The sequence below is a fragment of the Ambystoma mexicanum genome, chromosome 10 (assembly GCF_040938575.1).
Source record: "Ambystoma mexicanum isolate Mex_15411 chromosome 10, UKY_AmexF1_1, whole genome shotgun sequence".
In the NCBI taxonomy this organism is placed as follows: Eukaryota; Metazoa; Chordata; class Amphibia; order Caudata; family Ambystomatidae; genus Ambystoma; species Ambystoma mexicanum.
The window spans coordinates 42,619,688-42,646,948 of record NC_090932.1 but is presented as its reverse complement, the minus strand read 5'-3'; the positions used below and the strand labels follow the sequence as shown (position 1 = coordinate 42,646,948).

General features: G+C 47.9%; 1 protein-coding gene across 2 annotated transcripts in view; it reads left to right on the top strand.

Moving 5' to 3' along the window:
• The window catches only part of TPRG1 (tumor protein p63 regulated 1), a 700,518-nt gene extending 674,246 nt beyond the window's left edge, over window positions 1-26,272 (top strand). The window contains exon 6 of one of the 2 annotated variants that reach the window (XM_069617466.1): window positions 25,851-26,272. In XM_069617466.1, the coding sequence (XP_069473567.1) occupies window positions 25,851-26,045 (195 nt within the window). In that variant the 3' untranslated portion in view covers window positions 26,046-26,272. The remainder of the gene's footprint in view (window positions 1-25,850) is intronic. The other variant, XM_069617465.1, reaches the window with a different exon arrangement.
• Window positions 26,273-27,261: the final 989 nt, after the last annotated feature.

Genomic DNA, 27,261 nt, shown 5'->3' with positions numbered 1-27,261 from the left:
CTTCCGTTCTCTTCTACCATACCTTGTCCCAATCACAAGTAATCCTTTCAGTAACCTAAACCTGTTTGTGGTACAAAATTCACACAATTATTAACTACATAGGTTCATTGAAATCCTTCTAGCCAATCAGTGTTTGTGCCATTTATCATGTATCCACTTAACTGGCTAGCAGCTATGTAATCCAAAAATCTTAAAATTGCGAGCCTTACGTGTGGCCCACAGATGGTAATACACAACCCTGAAACCACAAGTCGCGGGTTAAAAGCACCGCATTGCTCAGTGTTGCCCTGCTACAAAGACCAGCGCCATTGCCCATTTTGCAATCTTTTAACTGTAAACCGCCTGCTACCTGGATGAAGTTCCGCCGCCCCAACCATACTTTTGAAATGATCTTAGCCACTGTGGCGTGCAAGCAGAAAAAATGTCCGACTGGGGAACATGTGCGCCTAATACCAAAAAGGATGTTTAAATGTGTCGGTATCTTAATGAAATTCTACTGGATGTCGGCGGGAAAGTAGTGCGATTGAACCCAACTAAACCCTTTGTATAAATGAAATACAGAACACCCTCCCACCAACATGCAGTTTCACGTAATAGCAAGCCGCAAACAGCCCATGCGGCCGGCGGCCACCGAGGCCCCTTAAATAAGTAAATTGTAGACCGTTGCCGCACGCGGTGTTATATCCGCCCTGCGCCCCGCAACGTGATGACGCAGGGTGTCTGAATAAAAGCCCCGCCCCCGCGCAAAGGCGGCAGTTCCGGGCACAGACTCTGGCGTGTTTCATTTCACTCCGGCCGAAGCTGCGCCACTGCGGCCTACCTCAGAGGCCTTCAACGTTCTGCCTCCGCGCGGAGCCAGAACGTAACACTGGCGACGAGGGAAACGGGACCCAGCGCACGTGCTCGGTGCCCTACCATGTCATTCCTCCTGCAACGCACGACCCATCGGAATCCAGGGGCCACTGGCACCGCGCCTGGTCGTGTGAGCCCACCGCACACGCAGTGCGCATGTGCGATCACGGCAGCGGGCACCTGGAATGTGGCTGCGGCCCCATCCGCCAACACTTCGTAGGTCGACCCCAAAAGGGACCGCCAAGTGACGTCGACACCCCACCATGGCGACCGGCACGTCCGCCCCCGGGCCCAGCACGCCATCTAGACTTGCGGCGAATCTGTCGATGTCATCACCGCCAGCTCGCCCACAAAGCAGCTCCTCCACAATGAGTCAGCCATTTGACCCATTCACGGATCCATCTTCGGTTGGCCTCGGGTGGCAGCTATGGCTCCAAAAATTTGAGATGGCAATGGAGTGCAAAGACGTAACCTCTGCCAGGAAAATGAGATCGCACCTATTATTGAATGTCGGGGACGAGGTGCTACGAATCTTCAACTCGCTAACCATTGCGGATGGCAAGGACATTTACCAAATATCGAAAGACTCTTTTACGGCTCATTTTCTCCCGCAACTCAACCCTGATTATGAGACTTTCATATTCTGCACCACATTTCAGGCAGAAGAGGAGACCTTGGATGCCTACCACACCCGGCTCAGGAAGCTGGCGATGTCATATGAGTTCACGGATGTCAAGAAAGAAATCCGGAGACAACTTATTAACGGCATCCAATCGGAGAAACTAAGAAGGATGGTGTTGGGTGAGAGGGGCATCTCCCTAACATGCATTCTGGAGCTGGCTCATCAAAGGGAACTGGCACATGCCAGGGCTGCCAACATGGGCATGACTCTGCAAAACGGCAACCTGCCCTCGCGTCATCCATGGTGGCCCATGTCACCAATAGACAGTCCACTAGAGATGGATCTGGTGGCAACTACTCACCGACCAGATGGCAGCCACGGATCCCGGGACCCACGGAGTGTGGATGGTGTGGTGGATCGCGTCCTGGGAGGCGAAACTGCCCAGCGCAAGGTGCAACGTGTGGGGCATGTGGCAGAAAGGACCACTATGCCAAGGTGTCCCGATCATCGGGCGCTCCATTAGCGCCTCCGCAGAACCACCAGGAGAAGAGTGGAACAAAGAAAAAGAAGCAGGCAACCACAAGGCGAGTCGAAACGACCAACTTGTCGACCGAGGAAGAAGGGGATGACATCACAGGGACTCAACAGGACCCCGGTAGAGAGCAGCGGACAAAAGGGAGGAAAGTCTACTTGGTGTCAGCCCTGGATAGTGGGCACGCTACGAAGAAGAAAGGGCTCCGGAGGCGCAAATGCCAGGTCACCCTCCAAAACCAGCAGGTATGGATGACCATAGACACGGGAGCCTCGGTGAACGTCATGCCCATGAGCACCTTCCAAACACTGCAACCACGACCAGCCCTCAAGAACACAGACACTCTCCTGTTTGCATATGGCTGCAGAAAGCCGTTACCGGTGGTTGGCAGATTCCGCACCACCCTCAGCCATGGTGAAAACAGGCTCCAGTCCAAAATATACGTAGTGAATGCGGGGATTGAATGCCTTCTGAGTGGCGATGCGGCTGAGGATCTAGGGCTGTTACAGTTTGTCAGTCAAGTCAAGGAAGCCCAAGAGGTCGAGAACATCCTTGCACAGTATCCCAACCTACAAAACGGGATTGGGTGTCTGAAAGGAAAGACGATCAAGCTCCACATTGATAAGTCGGTCCAGCCAAAGGCCGTCAGACACCGAAGGACCCCCTTCCACATGCGCGAACAGGTGGAGATAGAACTTAAAGCGCTGGAAGAATCTGGCATTATAGAGGAGGTGACGGGGCCGACACCATGGGTGTCCCCGATGGTGGTTACAAAGAAACCTAAACAGCCGGGAAAGGTCCGCATTTGCATAGACATGTGCCTCCCGAACACTGCCATCAAGAGGGAGCGCCACATCACGCCAACCCTCGACGAAATTGTGGCTGACCTCACAGGATCGAGAGTCTTCTCGAAGGTTGACTTGAAAGCAGGATACCACCAGCTGAAGCTGCACCGAGACTCTCGGTACATAACCACATTTTCCACACATTTTGGGCTGCGAAGGTACAAGCGGCTAAGCTTTGGGATATCTTCAGAGGACGAAGTCTTCCAACAGACCATTCAAGAAGTCATCCGGGGCATACCTGGTGTCCTGAATGTGAGTGACGACATCCTCATCCATGCCCAGGACAAAGGTGAACACTCGAGAAGACTACAGATGCTTCTGGGCCGATTAGAAGATGCGGGCCTAACCATCCACAAGGAGAAATGTGAGTTTTTCAAGACAGAGTTATCGTTTTTTGGCTACAAGTTTAGCAGCACTGGCATCTCACCGGATCCCTAGAAGGTGGCTGACATACAGGCCGCGAGTCCGCCCATGCCACCCACTGACGTCCACAGCTTCCTGGGGATGGCCACGTACGGTGGGAGATTCATCCGGAACCTGGCCACACTGTCGGAACCCCTTCGTGAACTTACCAAGCTCAACGCGAAGTGGGAATGGGGGAAAGAGTGCCAGGAAGCCTTCGAAAGTATCAAAGAGTCGCTTCCGTGGATATGAAAATGGCGTACTACGACACAGCGCTTCCGACTGAACTTTATGTGGATGCCAGCCCTGTCGGCCTGGAGGCCATCCTCATGCAGGTCACCAAAGAGGGCGAGAAGAGACCCATCGCCTATGCGTCACGAGCTCTCACGGTGACGGAGCAGCGATACTCTCAAATTGAGAAGGAGGCAATCGCCATACTGTGGGGGTGCTGCCATTTCCACCTCTATCTGTACGGCCGCAGGTTAACGGCGATCACGGATCACAAACCCCTCCTAGCGATCTTCATGGGCACCTCCTCGCACCCGCCGGCCAGAATAGCCAAATGGCTGCTCCATCTCCAGCAGTATAATTTCGAGTTGACGTATCAGCCGGGAAGCGGCAACCCGGCGGACTTCCTCTCAAGGCACCCTCGGGCAGCGACGCCACAGGAGGTTCAGGTGGCCGAGGAGACCGAGGAGCACATCTGCCAGGTGGTGCGGGCCATGAGACCGAAGGCTGTCAGCATTGATGACATCGCAGAAGAAACATGCAATGACCCCTGTTGCGACTTGGTAAAGGATGCCATAATTTCAGGTGACTGGAGGTCCTTCATGAAAAACATGCACAACAGGACGGAAGAAGCAAAGGCGTTCCTCACAGGGATGGTCACCATCCGCCAGGATCTGTCGATAACAGAGCAAGGTCTGCTGCTCCGCGGAAATCGCATCGTCATCCCGCCAGGCCTGCACGACCGAATAGTGGCCCTCGCCCATGAGGGCCACCAAGGGATGGCTCGAACGAAGGCTCGAATTCGACACTGAGTGTGGTTTCCACGGATAGATGAAAAAGTGGAAAAACTAGTCAACACCTGCCTACCATGCCTGATAACCGGAGCCCCACCGGATCCAGAACCTATCCAGTCGGCGGTACGAGGCTCTGGCAGGTGGGTTGCAATAAGCATTGACTTCTGCAAACTACGAGAGGGCCTGTACCTCCTGGTGGCCATCGACGATCACTCCCGATACCCCGAAGTCGAGGTGGTCGAATCCACGGCGGCGGAAGTGGTCATCCCGGCCCTCGAGAAGATGTTCGACACATGGACTACCCACCACGATCAAAAGTGACAACGGCGCACCCTTCCAAGGGGAGGAGTTCAAACACTAGCTGCAAGATCTTAACATCCGGTATCACCACATCATGCCAAGGTGGCCCCAGGCGAATGGGGATGTGGAACGGTTCATGAGAACAATCAATAAAGTGTTGAGGTTATCAAAAGCAAATGCCAGTCCGTGGAAAGTTGACCTCTATCGTTTCCTGAGAAACTACAGGGTCACCCCGCACTGCACAACTGGTGTCCCCCCAGCTCATGTTCGGCGCCGTTATAAAGTCGTCCATTCCACATCACCCCAGCAGAAGACCGGACGAGCTCGACAATGGGCGCACCGAAAGAAGGAGGACAGATGCCAATGCCCACATGAGTGCCAAGAGGAGGTCCAAACCATCCAACCACCAGGTGGGCGACCAGGTGGTCATGTTACGGAACCCGACGAAGTCCAAGATGGACTCCCGCTATGAGACTCTCCCATGGACCGTCCGCGAGACGCAAGGGACCATGATAACCGTGCAAAGAGGCCACGGTCAGGTGACGCGCAATGCGTCGTGGTTCAAGGCGGTGCCGCGCAACCTTTGGACTGATGGGGACTGTCCCCAAGAAGATGAGGGCTCCCCGCTGGTCGACGACGAACCTGACAATCTTCAGGGAGGAAGAAAATGCAGGTGACAGAACGTGGGAGCAGTGAAGTGAACCGGACCTGGGTGAGCCGGAGGTGGAAGGTGAGAGATCAGATGAGACGGTGGAGCCCAGCTCCCGGGGTGGGAGATATGGACTAAGAACCGCCTCTCAGCCGCCAGCTCGGCTCAAGGACTATGTGTGGTAGTTTGCACCACGGGAACTGTTAAAGTGAAAAGTGTCGGTAGTTGTTGTGTTCACAAGCATGGGAATATTCATGTGGGTGTTTTTAGTTGTTATGCTTATTTATAATAAAGGAGGAATGTTATATCTGCCCTGCGCCCCGCAACGCGATGACGCAGGGTGTCTGAATAAAAGCCCCGCCCCCACGCAAGGGCGGCAGTTCCGGGCACAGACTCTAACAACGTGTGGCGTGTTTCATTTAGCTCCGGCCGAAGCTGCGCCACTGCGGCCTACCTCAGAGGCCTTCAACGTTCTGCCTCCGCGCGGAGCCAGAACGTAACACGCGGCACAGTGGCCATTCCCCACAGCTTGCCTTCAAAGAGCATTTTACAATTGTCCCGCGTGAGAAAAGCAGACTCAATTCACAAACTCCTTTCATTTCTACTGTGCAATCGTAAACGTACTACCCTGTGCCAGCCAAATAAAGGAATAATAATCCGTGCCTCTTGTAACGTAATCGCCTGTAATTGCAAGAAATCCCATGTATGCTGACTGAATCGACATTACTATTACTGAAGCACGAGGGAACCGTTTTAGTTGAAAACATCCTTGTCACATTTAACCGGTAGATAACCACGTAGCGATTAGCCATCCAAATGAAATATATCATAGTTACATCAACACAGCCCATGTGGCACGGCAGCCAACCCGGAGCTCGTGCATCCACAGTAATATCTCACCTGGCACTGCAGCCGATCGTATGAATGAAACAAGCGAAAATGCTGTGTCTACTCATATCCTCTGCACAGCATATATTTTTAAACAAAATGCAATATCACACGTGGCACAAAAGCCGATCTTAGCATTGAAAACAAATGAAGAATTTAGAAAACAGTAATCTCCCACGTGGCACGGCGGCCGATCGTGGAAATCACAATGGAAAAATGCATTTTCTTGTGGAGCATACAACGAACAGCAATCTCACTGCGTAATATGGTGTCTGTGAGAAGGGAATCAAACGAAACCGCTTTGTCTGGGAAAATCCCTTGTATAAAACAGCCCCAAGTGCGACCCCCACCGCCTACAGCTTATGGTGCGAAGCCATAAGCCTGGAAGTGTTTTTGAGCTGGGGAGTGGCATGCGGGTCACAGGTGTCATGGATGACAAGTATGACATGACAGGAAAGACAGTAATGACAGTTGCAGGAATGAGGAGACTGAAAACCAGGATGTGAGATGGAAAAACTTTGGCCACAAGCTTTATTTTAGTACCAGCCATGGTGCAAAAGAAAAACCAACCATAACCTCACATAAGAAGGATAGCAATGATATATTTTGGGGACAGAGGGATCAGGTGAGCGGCGGGCCCTAATCCCAATTAGGGCCCGCTCGAGGCTGATCCCCGCCGCCATTCATATGAAATCTTGTGACAATTGTTTGGGCAGAGCGTGTGAGCTGTGACTTGTTCATAATTTGCTTGTCTTTTAGAGCAGGTTCTGCCTGCTTTCTGTTGTCCTTTCCATGTGAGGTGGGGAGGTGTGCGCTTATGCGCCTTTCATTGATGTTAAATGTTAAATGTTAAAAGTATTTGTACCGCGCACCGTCACCAACGGAATTGGTCCCCAGGTGCTCTGGCGGATCTGTAAACGATAAGGTGGGATGGGTTAGTAAGGTGATGTCCAACCTGACCAGGTTTGGCATTTGCGCCCTCGCTTGTTCACAGGGTGATTTTCACTGAAGTTATGGCTCTTGGTCCGCTTTTCTTGACAAAACAACCCCCCCTTGTGAAACCTTTCACTTGATACTCCTCGGGGTGGGTTTTAGAGCCATTAGATTTCTTTGGTCATGTGTTTTGTAGTTTTCCACGGATGGGGGCGTTTTAGCCTCTTGGTGTAATCTTTGTAGATGAATTTGGCATTTTCTACTCACATGATCCACTTGCCACCAACTTGGTTCCTCAGAGGTGGGTTCTTGTGTTTCCACCTGCAGCCAACCTGATTCCTCAGAGGTGGGTTCTTGTGTTTGCACCTGCGGCCAACCTGATTCCTCAGAGGTGGGTTCTTGCCATGCTAGGTTTTTGCCCTGCTCCCGATCCACTTGTGTTGTGGACCCCCACAGAGCTTTAGGTTGCTTGTTTTCCAGCCGGGGCGGGTTCAAGGCTGCTATCCTGCTGCTGTCAGAGATGGCGGGGAGAAAGAATGAGAGGGGCCACCTTGCCCCTGCCAGATAAAGGCAAAATTCTGCCTGGGGGCAAGGCGGCCCCTCTTTGAACTTCAAAGGTCCCCATTCCGCATTCGCCAGGATGGGAAGGGGGGACCTTTGAAGTTGGCGAGCAAGGTGACAGGGGCCAGGGACTACCTGTCATCACCTGCCCCCCTCACCTCGCTCTCCTGCACTTGTCTTGGGGACCCAGCTGCCCGCCCTCACCATGTGCATGCTGAGTGGGGGCAGAGGTGCCCCACCGGACATCGCACAAACCCCCCACCTCCCAGTTTACGGCCCCGGGCCTCCCATCCGGGGGCAGCCCGGGTGTATTAAAGTTCGAAGAATGAACCCGCCCATGCGGCAGTGTGGCCGAACCCTAGCATACCCAGAAATCAATTAAGCCCTTCTGCTAAATAAGCCTTAAAACTGTGGTACGCAGCCGCAGCCGCACCCTCAACCCCACACAGTCAGAAGGGAAACCAGGAGGCGCTCAAAAGCAGCCGCCCCCCCCAACCGCTGGTGATGGAAAACATGGCTGATTAGTGTCACTCTGCCTTCATGGGGTGGACCGTTTTGGAGGCATACCTTAAGTTACCTCTACAAACCGTAAGTAAGTAAATTTCTTCCTCCTTGACGACGACGTTGAGTCAATGACGTGACACAAAATGATGACTTCAGGCGGGGGGGCACTGGAAAGAGAATGAGCTACCAGTCCCCCTGCCTTATATTCCGTACCGCAGTGGCGTGCACCGGATGTGCTTGTCCTTGGGCATGCCTCCTTCCTCCCGGAGGGGGCAAGGTGGGAGTTCCCTTCCCGGGTCGTGGGTGGCCAGGGGTGTGGCCCACTATGCAGGCTGTCCCTCTAGCCCCCCTTTGGGGGGTCTGGACAGCCCTGAACGTTTAAAGTGGGTGTGATTTACTAGTGATGGCCTATTTAGGAGACCATTGTTATGTTAAGAACTGCAAAGGGGCATTTTTATTTTGAAAGCACATGCAAAGCAGCAGATAGTTGCCTAAAATCTGTGCCTTCCTCCAGCACAATTAATCATATTGCACAAAACTATTTTACCAATTTGCCTTATTTCCACGTTTATATTTACCAAGCCAAAAAGCATTTAATTCGAATTTAACATTTTCCTCCCATTGTATATGAAGCCTGCAAGTGAGCCATGAATATTTACCAAGGATCTCACACGAGAGGTTATCATCCTGGAGACTGGAGGGGATATTTTCTCTGGTTCTGGCCCTGTACTGATTTTGAGGGCACACGTCGATACATGTGGGTGGACAACGTCCACCCATTTTTTTCCACGGCTTGACGCAACCCCGGTTCTGTGTTTTTGAGGCCAGCATTACAAAAAAGTTTGCTTGCTCAAGTGTTCAGCTACTAGGATTTCACACCAGGTTGTCCTGTGTCCAATGCAGGCGCTTACCCACAAGAACACATAAAAGTGCCATTAAAGCGCACGCCTCATGTTTGGATTTTGTTTTCTTTGGAATATTTCTTTGTAAATTGTTTGGCTTAAAATGTGGGCACCTTTTATACTTAGCTAGTGTAGTTATTGGTCCAGGGGGGGGAAAGATATAGGGGGGGTCTCAAAATTTCTTTTTTTCCCATTGACATAATGGGAAAAAAACTTTGCTCACACCTACAGCCCAAACCGCTGGACGGATTTTCACCAAATTTGCGGCAGGAGCGGCGGCTTATTCCAAAAGCGTGCTTTTGTTAATTTGGTTACAAATCCATCCAGTAATTTTCATTTAAATGACCAAAACGTAAGGCAAAAAAAATTGTGATGTCTATGTCAGCTCCGCAACACACTTCCCTGTTCGCTCCGCGGACAGGACACCAATTGGCTAATAGACTTGCGTCATGTCCGCGGACACACAACATGTTCGCTGATTGGTTGGCGTGAGGTGTGTCAGATTTTTGGCCGGTGTCCGCGGACATCGCGGTAAAAACAGATTAAAAAACACAGCATTGCACTTGTCAAATTTATCAAATAATCCCTGGGGAGGTGAGGGGTGATGAGGATGGGATGGAATATGCCTGCAAAAAGCAAAAAACTGGCGGTTTTTCCCGCGAAAGTCCGTGAACAGTTCAGATGTCCGCGAACAGTCCTGAGAAGTTCGGGGCCACTTCAGATGTTTGGGGCCACTCCAGATGTTTGGGGCCAGTTTTTGGATGGCTTATAACTTTGGTGTTACTTAATAAAAATGCATGAAATTAAGCAATTATATTCCTGACCTGATCCTGAATGCGTTTGCAAAGTTTGGTGGGATTCTGTCAGGAGGGGTAAAAACTAGAGGGGGGTCCCAAAATTATATAAAGGCTTATAAATGAGGTGCCATTCGACAAATCTACACTTAATTTGGCAAACTGATAATAGATCTAGATATAAATGTGTTTGCGAAGTTTGGTAGGATTTTGTCAAGAGGCAGCAGAATTAGAGGGGGGGTCCTAAAATATTGTAAAGGCTTATAAATGTGGTGCCATTTGACAAATCTATACAAAGGAAGGCAAAGAGATTATAGATCTAGATATAAATGTTTTCGTAAAGTCTGAATGGATTTTGTCAAGTGGGGGCTAGGTTGTATGACAATTGTATGTGCATACATTTGACACTTTTGAAAAATCCACCCATCGAGCAAACTTGTGTAAGAAGCATTGGCAAGAACATGAAAGCATGGTTTTGCAAATGTGCCCGTGTTTTATTTTTTTAAAAAGTGTCTAATGTAGGTACAAAAATTAGTGATATACCTTTGGTGACTGAGGTGTCCAGGTCATGGAATAAGGTCATGATCCGGACAATCTGGCTACTGGCCATTACCACGAGGGACAACATATGGGGTTAAAGTGGCCATGTCTACCTGGGACTGGCTTTGTGGTAAAGCTATTCCAAATTGGGATAGGTTTGAAAGGGAAGAAAAATGTGCTCGTGGTAATAAGGTCATAGGGTTCTCTTTTCGCCTTCTACAGGCTTCCATGGAAAGCGAAGAGGGGCCCTTTATGGAACCCTGCCTTCCCTTTCGATGGTGGCCATCTTGGAAACAGGCTTCCATGGAAAGCGAAGAGGGGTCCTGTAATGAACCCTGCCTTCCCTTTCAATGGTGGCCATCTTGGAGAAGGATTTTCCTTCCTCCACCGGGATGCCTTTGGCGTCCCGTTGTAGGGAGAAAAATCCTTTTTTCAGCACCCCGGGCTCCCGCTTTGGAGGACATCAGTGATGTCATCATTGATATTTGTGATGTCGTCTTTGATGTCCTGGGTGTTAGTCTTAGCAGTGCACGGTGGTGGCGCGAGTTATGGTTGATTAGCTTACCATAACTGGCGCATTTCAGGGGTTTTTTGATTTTACTTGTAACCATAATGTCCTTTTAGCAACGTTTTTTTACTGAATTTCATAGGTTTTTAGTAGCGCAACTCAACCATAACGTTCCTTTTAACAAAGTTATTTCATTGAAAATATATACATATATATATATTTCTGTTTACCATGTTTCGCTGCTGCCTACATACGTAGTTGTCATTATCTTGTGTTGTCACTTCTTGTGATGTCATTTCCTGTGATGTTATCAAATGCAAATTAAAGAACCCTGCACTTAATTTGCTGCACTTGTCCCCACAAAACCTAGGGCCGGCCCTGGTTGCAGATCCCTGCGGTAAAGTCTACTTACACTGTACAGCACTTGCTTGTAAAGCTCTGCCTGGAATGGGGTGTTGTGCGATGTCCTAGCTCGGCGTGTACGGTATTTGACCAAGCCAAAGCTTTAATCTTTCACTAAAGCACAGACATTTCAGAAGACAAAATAAGAGTATGTCTACACTTGATTGACGTGCTGCGCTTGGAATGCTTGCAGCCTAAAGGGGAAACTTAGCCAGAGTTTCCTTTCCTGGTTTATACATAAATAATGCACTCTTTTATGGTTCAGAGTATTTGGGTTTCAGAGGTGCTAGGTGCCCTGCTCCTTGAACTATACCCCGGGGGCTCCTTGAAACCTCACAAAGAGCAGAGCAGTCAACATACAATATTAGCACAAAGATACATGCACAGAAAAGGAAATGTATTGTCAGTCAAGACATGTAACCTATCTATCAAATACTTAGTTGATGAAAAACAAGCAAATAGCAACAGAGAATATAAATAAGCAAAATAGTTTTTTTTAACCAAAAATAGTTTTTTTTAATTAACGCAGAAGTACAATTCATAAAAAGAAAAACAGCAAAAGTTCATAGCTGCATACACCCGATAGAATCTTCCAGATTCATCCATTCATGCATCAGTCCAGTATCTCTACAGATTCATCACGAGCACAGCTGTGTGCTGCTCCTGTCTGGACTGAGCTACACTGCTCCGATGTGCCTGAAAGGAGATCACTTAGGTAGGTGCAAGGAGCAGATTGCCAGTGTGTGACTGTTTTGACGGATGCTTCATTCACTCTGCACCTCCTTTTGGCGTGAACTTGCAAGATTTCTTAGCCTCGTGCCACAAGAACGTTGTCAATTTTCCTTGTGTGTGGCTGATGGCAAAATGCTGATGCTAGAGTGTAAGGTGCATGGTGTAATTGCTTTCCTGCCAGTGAAGTTTTTGTAATGCAGCATCTGGCTTGAAACTGATCCTCAGCTTTTGTATGTGACCAAAAGATGTGTACATGTTGGGTGCAAATTTGATCAAATTGAGGCAAATACCAATATATGCTACCTACCTCTCCCGTTTGGGTATTTTTTATTTTAAAAAAAGCATGTGTTTCATCTATTGTGGCCTAAGGAGCGTGCTCATGAGATGCTCCTTGCCCGTAACATAACACTGTGGTGCCAGGCCCCCCCTTTCCTTAATAACCACTCAGGAGTCGTTTGAGTCGTCACTCTGCATCGGCTCGTGCTCTCTAAGGAATCACGTAGCGTAACGCGCCTTTATTTATCCGACGCTCTGACGTGCCTGACACGTCGTCTTAAAGGCATCATAACACTCCTCCTTTATCATAATAATAACAATTATAACCACATTTACCAACTGAGCAGACCATTCTTCAACATGTGCTCTTACACAGTCCTATTCAGGCCTCTTCTATGTATCCACAACGTAATCATCCAACTACTTTGGCCGATGTCTAGCGATCCTTTGCGGGTATCGGCGGGTAGGACCAACTCCAGCAGAAGAGTCTCTATTGGAGTTTGCTGGTGCTCTGCCTCACCATTCTCCATACCTTTAGCCACGTGTGCGCTGTGGGGTGGGTAACATTTCTTCTTGATCTACGTCCATGGGAATCGTTGGCACTTCAGTGTTGCCCACTGACTTGCCATCATCACCACGGTCAATCATGGATTCTGCAAACTTCTTAGAGAACCTGGAGTTTCGTGTCACGGTTTCCTGTCCATCCGACACTGTCAACATTGACCCGTTTTTTGTTAACAACATGAAATAGGTGAGGCTCATACGGGAGTCTCAACTTGCCAGCCGATTGGCGGGTCCTTACTAATAACGAAACAGCAATTGCAAGTTTGTGACTGTGCAATCCTCGCCTTTGGCTTTCTTGATTTCTTTCCCGTCTCACTCTGTCGTCATCGGATGTCATAGGACCTTGAGACTCATGATGAGGAATCGGTCCTCGTGGACATAGTTGAAACAGCGCCCCAGCCAGCGCAACACCCATGGAAGAATTAGGGGTTGAGCAATAATCCAACAGGAATCAATACAAAGCACGATACAAACTCGCACCCTGACCAGGAGCGATTCGGAAAACATTGTGCAAAGTGTGCATGAATCGCTCAGAGTCTCCATTACCGCTTAGCAAAAAGGAGGCAATTTTCCTGTGGTGAATGCCACATTCCCCTGAACTTGGGGAAGAAAGATGTCACCTTGAAACGGCAGGCCATTCTCAGAACATACCTCAGTGGGATAGCTGTGGGTCGCAAACACTTTTTTCAGGATAGGTTTCACCTCAGCGGCAACCGTTGATGACACAAATTCTACCTCTGGATAGCATGACCGCTGATCAGTCATCACTAGAAAATTTTCCTGAGTACTTGTTGATCCAAAATCAATGTGGAACTTCTCCCACGGCTTACAGCTTATGGGCATTGACCGAATTGGGGGAGCTTTTAATTATGGGGACAACGCCTGACACCTTAGGGAGTTCTTGACATAGTCATCTGCTTTTCTCTGAATCTGTGAAACCCAACCTTTAGCCTAAGACATGCCTTTGTCTTTTCCGCACCCTGATGTCGATGGTGAGCAATCCCTATAACTTTGGGTATTCATTTGGTTGGGATGGCCATTTGTGCGTCACAGAGTAACAGGCCACCTGACACAAATGTGAGTTCACGTTTTACTTTCCAAAATGTTTCAAGAATGAGCTTGGCCTCCTGGGTTCTTTTGACTAAGTGATGAAGGACCTGATTACAGTCCCCATTCATAATGGCTAGCCCTATGATCTAGAAACATTCATTGTCACTGGAGCCTTGTTTTATCTTATCCACTGACATGGCCTTAGGATGGGCCGCTTCTATTATTAAACACACACAGACCTCCATGTCACCTTCCTCTTTCAGTGGGTCTGAATTTCAAGGAGATGGATGTCTCGACAGGTAGTCTACGGATTGTCGTCATCTGGGCGATAGGAGAGTCTTACATTGTAGTCTTGCAGGGAAGCAATCACTTTTCTATACTTGCAGGAGGCCTAACGATGACCCTGACATGATCGGTAAGAGAGACTTGTCATCCGTGACTACCAGGATAGGTTTTCCATAGATGAATCGGTGATAATGGCAACAACCCCAAACAACAGCGAGTGCTTTGTGCTCAATCTGTGAGTACTGTTGCTCAGTGTCTGGCAGTACTCGACTAGCATATGCAACTGTTTTCACATCCCCTTTAGAATCTGCCTGTAATAGGACAGCGCTTAGGCCAAAAGGACTTGCAGCCACTACCAGCTGTGAGCGTGTTAAAAAAAAACCATTGTGGTGTCAGATGTGAAAGTAGCTTTTATGTTGATAAACGCAGCTTCTTCAAATGAAGGACACTGCCAACGAGAGTCTTTCTTGGTCAGGTGTCTGCAAGGTTCTGATAGTTGCTAAACCTGCCACAATATGTGACCATTCCCAGAAAACCTCTGACTTCAGACACATTAGCAGGGGCCTGGGCATTGCGGATGTCATTCATGTTCTTAGGATCAGAAGATATGTCTTCTTCTTGGAATATAGACCCATCATTTGTATTCTTTCTAGGGCATTTTCCACGCATTCTAGGTGCTCCACCTTTGTTTTGACAAACACCAGTATGTCATCAGGATATTTATTGTGCCTCTCATGGCATGGTGGAAACCCCCCGCCACCGAGGAGACCCTGAAACTCTGCCTCTTGTATTGATATACCCATTTGTGGGTAGTGAAGGTGGTGATGTACCTTGAGGATGGATGCAGGACCAGCTGGTGGTATGCGACCCTTAGGACCAGTTTTGAAAAGAATGCTGTTCCTTTAAGCTCCCAAACAATGTCATCTATTGTAAGCGTTGGATGCATTTCTTATTTGATAGCTTCATACGGTAACCGCATGTCCACACAGATTCTAACTGAATCAGGTTGCTTTGGTTCTTCAGCAACCACTATTGGGGAGACCCATGGAGTAGGCCCTTCAACCCGTTTTATGATATCCAAGACCACTAGCTTATCTAGCTCCTCCTTTACCTTACATTTGAGGTGGAACGGCATTCTTAAATGTTTTAGAGCAACAGACGGGACTGTGTCGTACATGTGTAATTAGATTAGTTCAACTTTCATACATGAAATTCCTTCAGAAGATGAGCCAAATCATCCAGTTAGGGATTGAACATCTTCTACGTAGACTTCAAAAGCAAAATTGTACTGCCTCCGCTGCGGCACAGCCAATTAGGATATTTTCCTTACTGTGGTCACATGGAAACTCGCTTGCATCTGCTGATCTCCACGCAAACGAAGTTTCACCCCCCACCCCCAAAAGCTAAAATGCACACCTGAATAAGTAGCATTGGGAATTGATTGTGCAGCTTGTTACAATGGGACAAGGCCATCACATTGACAAGTGCACCAGTGTCTTTAAGTACAGGAGTGTTATTTCCATGTATGCAAACTACACATCTGGGCTGGTGTTTATGTTTCCTGTCTGCATTTAGGACACTCGAGATGAAAACCACATCCCCGTCTTCTTCATTTGCCGCTCTTGTGTCTCTTTCTGGAATAGACAGATCAACTTGGGCCACTTTTTGTTTCCTTTTCACAAACTGTTGTTTGGACGTCCTTCTGGATGGCAATGGTGGTAGTTGAGCTTGGCACAACTTTGCAGAATGGTTGGTGTGACCACAACTAGCACAAGTGTGTCCTTTTGTAGAGCAGTCACTTGTATGAGGCAAGGTGTGCCTGCAATATGGACAGATGCCTGAGTATTCGGGTGACTTTTTTTGTTTTCACAGCACCCCCTTTTTTGGAATGATCTTGACAGTTGCTTATGAATAATATATGCCGCTTCCTGTTTAATTGCTATCAAAGCGGAATCCATTTTGGATGCTCTTGCTTCTGCAAACTCATGAGATCACCCCAGTTCTAGTATTCTCTTGGTTCTCGTAGTATCTGCTTTCTTAGTTTGACCGAGAAACAGCCCTGGATCACTCAAGCTTGTATTTCGTGTTCTTTATTTAGGAGAACACACGTGAAAGCAAGTTGGCTCATCCTCTCGTGGCAATCATCAAGTGTCTCATCCTCTTCCTGATTTGTGTCCCGGAGAAAGAAGCGTTAGTGGTCAGCATCGACCATCGGACTGAAATAATTGAGTGGGGCTGTTGCTGCCTCCGTATAAGATCTATCTACAGGGCTCAGAGGCTTGAAGATTCTGTGAACTGCAGGACCAGCTGAGTAAAGAAGTGTTGCTTTATTTTTTTGTCCTGTCATTCAGCTCACCCTTGACATCAAACAGTTCTCGAGGCTTTCTACCCATAGAGCCCACCTGCATCCTTGGCTGGTTGGTGCTCCTAAAATATAAAATTCTGTCAAAGGAGCCAGCGATCTCTATCGTCTGAGAGGCCTCATCGAACCCTGAGCGCCTTCCTGATCAGCAGCCATTTCCTTGATGTGGTCTGTGATCCTCTATCACCCTCCAGTTGCAGAGCACTACGAGGCACACACGCACTCCCCAGGGAGTCGCAACTACTTATGCCAGCATAGACACCCTCACCGTACTGTGTACTGCGGGCACACGTAGCAGGAACATTCGCCAAGAAATGCCACCTTGTGTCTGAAGCATCGTCGAATGTGTGCATGTGGGGCGCGGTATGTCATAGCTTCCTCACGGTCTGTGGAGCACTTTTCCGTGTGGGACCCTATGCCCCTTCCCAGGAGCGCAGAGTACCGGCTTTGTCACCGGTTTTGCGGGCTAAGGAGCGTGCTCATGAGATGTACCTTGCCCGTAGTATGATACTGTGGTGCCAGGCCCCCCTTTCCTTAATAACCACACAGGGGTCCATTTGGGTCCTCACTCCGCATCAACTTATGCTCTCTAAGGAATCATGTAGCATGACGCACCTTTATTTATTTAAATTTTTATAACACACCACTTGCCCGTGGGCCTCAGGGCACACCGAAAACAGAGGCAGGACTGACAACAGAAAGAAAGGGGGTAGACAGGAAAAGGTAGGGGCTCAATTAAAGAAATGTTCAGCCTGGTTTGAGGCTGAAAAGGTGGGACTTGGTCATTGTCTTGAATTCTTTTAGAGAAGCTTAAACCTGGGCGGCACCAGCTTGTGTGAGTCTTGAGACTGTAGAATGCGAATTGGGTGGGATATTTTGAGGGGATCTGCAATGTATTGAGGAGCCTTGCTATTCCCACATTTGTAAGTCAGGGAGAGAAGTTTGTGGGTGATTCGATGTTTTATAGGGAGCCAGTGAAGCTCCCTCCTGGCATTGGTAACATGGTCTCTCCGGTATAGCCCATGGAATGCCTGCACAGCTCCATTTTGGGTGACTTGATGTTGGCTATGCAATGTGCCTAGCAGCAAGCTATTGTAGTAGTCTAGTCTAGGGGCGTTTACCAAAGCTGTACCAAGCACAGATCTATTGCTGAATGAGATGCAGGGGAGAATGTAATTCAAGAGTGTTGTGACGTACCCACAGGTAGCCCGAGTCTGAGCGACCTGTGCCATCATTGTGAGCTCAGAGTCTAAAATGACGCCCATAGTCTTCTTACTCTTAGCCACTGCAATTCTGCTGCCCGAGATGGTAAAACTCTCAAAGTCTGGGTGGAGTTTTCTCTGTTTTTGCCCTGAGGCGATGATAAGTAAATAAGGGCAAGGGAATTGGTTAGTATCCAAGCCTGGATTGACTCCTAGATTGAGTTGACGGATAGGGCGTCCTGAGCATAGATGCCTGACAACTGAAAGATGACCCGAGTGTCATCAGCGTAGTTGGTATACTGAACACCCAGGTCATCAAGGAGAGAGAGTAGGGGCGTGATTTAAATATTTAACATCAGGGAAATACATGACACCTGTGGAACCCTGCAGGTAATGGAAGTGAGTAGGGAGCTGGCACCTTCCATGGCCACTCTGGCATTCGGCGGTCCAAGGAAGAATGAGCCTGCTCTTTTAACCTGGTCACCAACAAATAGTGGTCGACCAGGACAAAGGCCACTGAGAGGTCCAAAAGAATACAGGGGCTAGATGGCCTTTGTCCACGATGCTTGGAAGATTGGATTTGAGGCTCAGCATGGCAGTCTCAGTGCCATGTCAGGCTCTGAAGCCTGATTGTGGAGATTACTTTCGATGAACTCCTGCAGTTGGATGTATGCTACGTGGTCCAGGATCTTCAGTAAGAAGGGAACGTGCGTTATTGGGTGGTAATGTTCGGCAATTGAAGGATCAAGATTGTTCTTCTTGAGAAGTGGAGTAATCCAGGCCTCCTTTAATATGTGGGGAACTCTCCCTTCAGTGAAGGAATGATCAGTTTGGTTACCCAAGTGACCAGAACATCCATACAATCCTTGAACGCACTTGAGGGGCAACTGTCACTGAGGCAAGAGGTTGGTTTCAATCCAGCTATGATCTTGCAAATACCATTCTAGCTCTGGTGCAGTGTTTAAATTCAAATTCTGCTGATTATTTATTTTGCATGGCTCGGGTGCCTTCAGAAGGGTAGGGGCAATTCCCGGCATCAAGAAACCTTCCTATTTGGGCCAGGATCGCCTGTTGATGACCTGTGGTTTTGGAGGAAAATGTGTTGTGAACAATCTGACACAGCGCAGAAACTTTGCTTAGTGCAGGTTTACTGACCGATTTGCCCTCAAATTCTTTCAGGATTGAGAACAACTCCCTTGAGCTGGACTTGGCAAGAGTGATCCTGCAGTTAAAACGTGTTTATTTGTGCCTCAACAATGACAAATTTGAAATGTTTTATTAATTGTTTATATAGCAAGCGGGTATGAGGGGAGGGGTGTTTCCGCCAGTCTCTCTCTGCGGACATTTTGGCCTGTCTGAGTAGCAGAATGGTTTAATGAAACCATGAATTTTTGTTGGTTTCAGGTTTGACTAATTTGGATCTTACTGGGGCAAGCCCCTCGATAACAGAATTTATGGCCGTAGTTAGGTGTGAGATGAGGTCGTTGAAATTCGCAAAGGATTTGAGTGGGGATAACTTAGCCCGGAGTTCAGTGGACAGTTTCTCTGATGTAATGTTTTTGATGTTTCTGGTCATTTTAAACTCTCTTGGTACAGTGTCCCATCTCAATGGGGTTTCTGGGGGGAAGGACAACAGTATTTACTATAGAATGATCAGAGGGACATTGCGCGACAGTGGTGTTTATGACCGAGAGATGGTGCCCAGTGAATTGTGTGTACGCCTATATGGGTGGGGTCGCTAACCCTTTGTGAAAATCTGATGATATCCAGAGCGGTAAGAAGGGAGGTGGCTTTTTTATCCTGTGGATTATTGACCCACAGATTGAAGTCTCCTAGAACAATGACAGGATAGTTTGATTTTCTGATGTTACTAAGCAGACTTGTTCCTCAAAGGAGGGCATATCTCTGGGCGGCCTCCTATGGACTATCCAGATTTATTTCTACTATCCAAAGCAATCAGACCACACACTAATCAGTGCTGGTCTTTTCCTAGCCCTGATGAAAGTGGTCTCAAAAACTTTTTTACCACTGAAACCGGTAGGCTTGTTGTATGCCCTGGCTATATGAAGATGGACAAATGAAACCCACAAGTCAGGCTGCAATCTTTTCCCATTCCTAATAACCAATAGGAGGGATTATGTACTAAAATCTGAGGATTGGAGCTGCAAGAAGATACAGATCTCCGAATCCCAAAGAATAGGAGTTGTCTTTGATCAGCCTTGGTCCAGTACTCCAAATTTTGTTCTCAAATATTCCTTGTAACAAACACACACGTGAACTAAGTTTGTTTCTCGACTTATTTTTTCCAAGCCGAGGTACATCTCACTACCACCTTTGTTTTAACTAGTTGCATTCCATGAAACCTAAATAAAATTGATGTTGATGTGGAAAACAACAACGAAATATCCTGGGTATATAGAATATCCAAGGAAAAGGATTATAGGAAAACAAAAATAAGGATCCAATCCGGAATGAAAAGCAATATCCAAATAGAATTGACTTGAATCCAACTGCGCTCTACAACGACCATGCATCATGAAAGCACAACGCAGGATTCCTGTAGCAATGTTTCGCATTTAGTCTCCTCTACACGAAGCACATTACACAGCACTGCATGGATCCTCTGCAGAGCTGCCCAGGTAACTGCAGCATTAAAACGTCCACAGCTTGGCACTCACTTCACTGTTAGCACTCACAGAATATTGCAATCTGTAATTCAAATCCTTTTCTTAGGCAAACTACAAAGTCAATTTCAAGTCAGACGGTAAACATAGAATATCCTGCTCTCCTCTATGCAGACGATGCACTCCTGTTATATACCACACCATGGATGTTGAAAATTTGCTTGTCAATCTTTTGGAAAAAATGTGGTGATCTCGACCTAAGCTTACATTTTGGCAAGAAGAAAGTGATGGTATTCAAGCCAAAATTCACTAAGCAACGTAAACTGAATATTGAAGAGGAAGGCATCTCTTAGAACAAGTGAACTTTTATGATTATTTGCTTATTCGGTTTAATAAAAATGGTCATTGGTCCTCACAGCTAGAGAAGGCACGTACTACATTGGGGAAATTTGGTGGAGCAGCATTATCTTTTTTCAACAGACACGGGAGAGGGGCAGGCCCCCGGCTATTGAGCTTTATGGCAAACAGGCTATCGTTGCTACCTCTTAAGGCTCAGAGCTATGGGCTAATATAAACACCTTTAGCCTCGCCAGGGAGAACAATACATTCATGAAGCAACTGTTACAGCTCCCTAGTTCTACCTCTAATGGCCTTATACATGTGAAATTTGATGAATGCCCACTTGGTGACCAGGCTTCTCTCTACCCAACATTGTATTGGGTGAGGCTCTGGAGCTCTAAAGACATGGGGAAGTATCCAGATGCCTTGAAACATCTCTTGGGCCTTGAGGGTGGTAAAAGCCTTCCTTGGGTGGCCAAGGTGAAAAGAATGTGTTTGAACTCAATGAGGCCAGACTGTGGGAGGAGCTGTAAAATATAGACAAGGCGGCCTATAAAAGAATTAAGAAAGCAGTCATTGTCATCTCAAGGAAAAAGATGGTTGAAAACTCAGGTAGACTTTATTGTGGCTATCTTTGCTCTAACTTTGAATTTGGTCTAGAAAGTTATCTTAACTACTTATCCCCCGCATATGCAAGATCGCTCTTTGTAAGACTGCGGTTTGGGACTTTACCGATGGCTACTTTAGCTAACCGCTGGGCTGGGGGTGGTCCAAAGGTCGGCCCTGTATGTGGTTTCAGAGACAGGACAGTGACTCACTTTCTGTTTTTGTGTGCCGTTTCAAAACCACTGATAGTGAGATATCTATACCCTTTGCTCAGGGAAGCTGCTGTTCCACCATTGAGGCACTGGAACTATGTAAAGTAACCACAAACCCATATATGGTAAACTGTGTTACCCAATATGTCCATAGACCCTGGCCTTTAAGAGGAAAATGGATGAGGCCAGCAATAGAGGAAAGTTGACCTAGAATGTATTTGATCTTGAAACACCAGTATAATCGATTGATGTGATGAATTGACACGGACACTAATCATTGCTACTGTCACGAGGCAGCAGGGCTGCTATTATAATCTCCCCACTGGACTCTAAAAATGTATTTATTTATTTGCATTTTTAAAGACGCTCACACAGCCCACGGGCATCGAGGTGCTGTTACAGGAATTGTTTTTTGTTGTTGTCTTAGTTGCGTATTTATAATGCGCTTAAGCACCCAGTGGTTTTTATGCGTGGACCCGGGGATCGAACCTGTGTTGCTTCGTGTCGTCTTGCTTCCAATGCGAGCACGTTGCTGTGTTGCTTCGTGTCGTCTTGCTTCCAATGCGAGCACGTTGCTGTGTTGCTTCGTGTCGTCTTGCTTCCAATGCGAGCACGTTGCTGTGTTGCTTCGTGTCGTCTTGCTTCTAAGGAACGCACGTTGCCGTTGAGCTATCCTCCGGGGATAAAAAGAGACTTGATCTACTTTGCTGTTCTTTTTATTGGTCACTTTGGACTTTTACTATATGTATTCTTTTTTGACTTGTAAGGAGTTTTGGTTGATTGTGTTTTAATCATTTTATTCATGTATGTTTTTATCTTTGTGACTTTTATGGCACTCTTGCCGAATACATTTTTTGATTGATTGGTAACTATGGAAGAAAATTAACCCATTGATGCTTAAAAAGGGCAATTGTAAAAACCTGAAACCTAAAGAGCTGCTAAGACTAAATGCCCCCATGTTCAATAAATATCAAAATCACCCAGCGGGGCCCTCTATGAACGATCTCCCAGATGTATCTACGGCATTCGAATTATGGAAATAGTGGTGGGAATCTTGGGGGCCCTCGGAGTACATTTTTGTAATACCACCGTGCTCACAATGCCTCCCTCCACGCATAATGCAAATCAAGGTTCTTATAGGCCAAGTGCCCTGCATCAGAAAACAAGGTGTTAAGACAGGCGTCAAGCATTAACGCCCCTTACACCTTTTAGCCCGATCTAGGAGACTTGGAGACACAGTGCACTGCCTCCTGGCAACCCTTGCACCTGGGTCTGTATCTGCAACCCTACAGTCCCCCTACCTGCACTTATTAGACACCCGTTTTCTGTGCCTTATTCTTGCACTTGCCACCTGCTGGACGCACTACCTGTCGTTGTTGATCACATGTTCAGCACTTTTCCACTCCTCCCCTGCACCTTGCTCTTTCCCCCTCCCTCTCCCCCGCACCTTGCACTTTCCCCCTCCCTCTCCCCCGCACCTTGCACTTTCCCCCTCCCTCTCCCCCGCACCTTGCACTTTCCCCCTCCCTCTCCCCCGCACCTTGCACTTTCCTCCTCCCTCTCCCCCGCACCTTGCACTTTCCCCCTCCCTCTCCCCCGCACCTTGCACTTTCCCCCTCCCTCTCCCCCGCACCTTGCACTTTCCCCCTCCCTCTCCCCCGCACCTTGCACTTTCCCCCTCCCTCTCCCCCGCACCTTGCACTTTCCCCCTCCCTCTCCCCCGCACCTTGCACTTTCCCCCTCCCTCTCCCCCGCACCTTGCACTTTCCTCCTCCCTCTCCCCCGCACCTTGCACTTTCCCCCTCCCTCTCCCCCGCACCTTGCACTTTCCCTCTCCCTCTCCCCCGCACCTTGCACTTTCCTCCTCCCTCTCCCCCGCACCTTGCACTTTCCCCCTCCCTCTCCCCCGCACCTTGCACTTTCCTCCTCCCTCTCCCCCGCACCTTGCACTTTCCCCCTCCCTCTCCCCCGCACCTTGCACTTTCCCCCTCCCTCTCCCCCGCACCTTGCACTTTCCCCCTCCCTCTCCCCCGCACCTTGCACTTTCCTCCTCCCTCTCCCCCGCACCTTGCACTTTCCTCCTCCCTCTCCCCCGCACCTTGCACTTTCCCCCTCCCTCTCCCCCGCACCTTGCACTTTCCTCCTCCCTCTCCCCCGCACCTTGCACTTTCCCCCTCCCTCTCCCCCGCACCTTGCACTTTCCTCCTCCCTCTCCCCCGCACCTTGCACTTTCCCCCTCCCTCTCCCCCGCACCTTGCACTTTCCCCCTCCCTCTCCCCCGCACCTTGCACTTTCCTCCTCCCTCTCCCCCGCACCTTGCACTTTCCCCCTCCCTCTCCCCCGCACCTTGCACTTTCCTCCTCCCTCTCCCCCGCACCTTGCACTTTCCCCCTCCCTCTCCCCCGCACCTTGCACTTTCCCCCTCCCTCTCCCCCGCACCTTGCACTTTCCCCCTCCCTCTCCCCCGCACCTTGCACTTTCCTCCTCCCTCTCCCCCGCACCTTGCACTTTCCTCCTCCCTCTCCCCCGCACCTTGCACTTTCCCCCTCCCTCTCCCCCGCACCTTGCACTTTCCTCCTCCCTCTCCCCCGCACCTTGCACTTTCCCCCTCCCTCTCCCCCGCACCTTGCACTTTCCTCCTCCCTCTCCCCCGCACCTTGCACTTTCCCCCTCCCTCTCCCCCGCACTTGCAAGCTCTCAATGCCAATGAGCCTAGTAAGATTCTTGTCTTCTTTCTCCCTTGTGCCCATTCCTTGCCTCGTTGCACCCTGAAACACTTGTGTATGGGCGCGATATAAATAAAATATCATATCATGTCAGTTGTGCATCCCCACTCATGCCCAGGACACCACACGGTTTAACGCTGGCATGTGTTTCCATTAAGAGCAGGAGGGTTCCAGGGGATTGCAAATACCTCCAGCAGGCACTCCTTGCACGAGGCATTTACACTTTTTTTCAACACCTAGTGAAAAAAGCAAAGTGTAAAGGTGATTCTGCCTGTTTTTAAACTTTTATTTTACAAAACATTTTAGAAATAATTAAAATATTACAATTACACAGGGGGGTCTTTATATGGAGGTGTAATCTTAAGTGGTCCACTCTTTGCAGTGTACTGATTAAATTAAAATGAACCCCTCAAAGAGTACTTGCATCATTTTAATTTATTCTCATTTCATGTCCTTTGGGATTACCAGCAGAGACCCTCCAGTAAGAGACTCAAGTGAAACCAAAGTTCTGATCACCTGCCTTTTTCATGCTTCATCGCCAGCCCCCACTTTAATCCACATTTCCATTTCATAATGTTTTTGTATGTCCTTACTAGACATAGAGAAGAATGAGGTGTGGATGGGAGAATGGGTGTGGTATGGTGGTAGGAGGCAAGGGAAAGAGATAGGGGCATGTTCGTGTGCCCCCATACAGAGGATGCCAACTGACCTGTCCAAGGGTACAACAACTCCAAGGTCCTCTTGGATGTTTGGCAGCATCTAATCACCAAGACATAGAGTGGCTGCTTTCTGCACATTCAACAGCTTCTTTGCAAATATGGGCTACAAAGTGCTTACCTTTATGCATGGGTGAAGGAGACAAGAAATGTTTAAGGTATATTGGTAGGAAGGTGGACTACTTCTCATAGTTAGTACTGTGACGAGGATGAGTATGACTAGGAGTTATGATGATTACCAGCAGGTAATCCAGGCAATCTTTAGTCCTTGTCCATTTTAGTAAGTAGTGTAACTCAGTTCAGATTTAAGATCAACTCTGTAACTACCCCAGGAATATTTTATGATACAGTCTTGGGAGATCTCCAACTGGTGACCCTCCCTAGGGCAAGCATTACCTCCTCCTTGTATCTTAAACTATTCACCTTTGCCGCCTGTTTCAGGTTAGACGAGCGCAGCTTGCAGGTTGTTACATAGATATGGGCCCTGACTTACTGCCATGAACACAATAATAGTACTTTCTGATTTGACCCGTTTTTTCACCAGAACCTCCAGTTAACCACATGGGTCACCCATGACCAGTTTAGCATGACTCTGGCTTCATAGAGTACAGGTGACAGAGAGTCCAGGAGCATGATGCAAGCACTGCCCCAGCACGCTCCTTCGCCCATGCTCTGCAAAAGCATTGCCCCACCTCACAAAGACACAAAAGTGGCAATCGATCGCTGTGACATAGCCAAAAGATGTGATGGGTGGAAAGCTCAGCCATTTCACGTCCTTTCCTCATTAGCTAATTGGTCATCTATTCATTCATTCCGATCTGATTCTGGGTAGGGAGATTAACGAGGCACAAACGATGCCTACAAATTGTGCTAATGCTTGTCCCTTGTCTCTTTCTCCAGGTCGATGCTTTCACAGCAGAGTTGGTGCAGACTGTTCAGAAAGCCCACAAGATGGATCCGGTACCGGGCAGAGCCAATGGAGCCGTGGTCTTAAACCAACCAATCCTGATTGAGACCTATGCGGGATTCATGTCTTTCATTGGAAACCGGAACAAGCTGGGCTACTCGCTGGCCCGTGGGAGCGTGGGCTTCTGAATTCAAATCCTTCTCAATTTGCCATTATTTTACATTGCCTGAATTTTGGGAGGGTGGGTTGGGAGGCAAAAAAGGGAATAACCGTAAAGGTTAGTTCCAGTGTGAGTTGTGCGCATGCACTCATCTGAAGGCCTGTCAAATGGGAATATAGAACCTTAAATTCAAATCCTGTATGGATGTATTGCACTATTTTTTATATTATTGTCTTGATCGAAAATATATTCCTGCCAAAAAATGTTTGCATTCTTGACTCTGATTGGCTAGAAAGTTCATAGAAGAGTGGGTACTGAATGTCAATACTATGCCTGGACTGCAGCAGAAAGACTTCACCGTCCTTCTCAGGTCAATATTCGCTTCCTTCAGCCCCTTTCCACCACACAGCATTTTGTTGGATAATACCATTGTGTGTTATTCATTTATTTTTGATCAGAACGCTTCTGTGTCACTTCTAATATCAGCAAAGAACGTTCATGGGAATCAAGGTGCCCGGTGACTAGAACGATGACAACCCAACCAGCGGACGCTTGGCACATCACTTTCCTCAAAGCAAGCAGTGATGGATTTTGAGGGTGTTGCACGAACATAGGCCCATGTGTTGGCTCTTCCACATACCAGAAGGGGTACACATTTGAAAACACATTTTATTCAATCAGTTTTTCAAAAAAATGAAAACCACAATTTCGGCACCATCACAGCAACTTTTGTTCGACTTTCTCAAGGCATCATCACTGTATTAAAGAGTCATCACTCCTTTTAGCACCACAGCTCCCTGGATATTTAATAGTACGCACACGTCATAGTGGAATATTGTTGCATAGATGCATACTGTTTTACATTGTCTCATCCCCATTCCCAGATTATACATAATTCCCACATAATGATTGACAGCCCAGGAATAATGTCTTCATTGTGTATGCATCACAGAGGTAAACACAAACACAAGAGGGAAGTCCTGCATCTTAACAGTCAGATATTCATGATCAGAATGTGTAATGCTGATAATTAAAGTGCATTTCCATATTCTCCATATTCCAATACATCATATCTATAGTTCAAAGGTAAACTCATTGTGCATGAGATAAAGTGCACAGCAACAATAAGGATCAAACCACTAAGAAAATGCGTGCTGCATACAATTATAATAATTAGTGCATTGCATTAAAAGGGATCCACACTGATGATGAAGTGCAAGGTGCCATAAATTGCAGTGTAGATC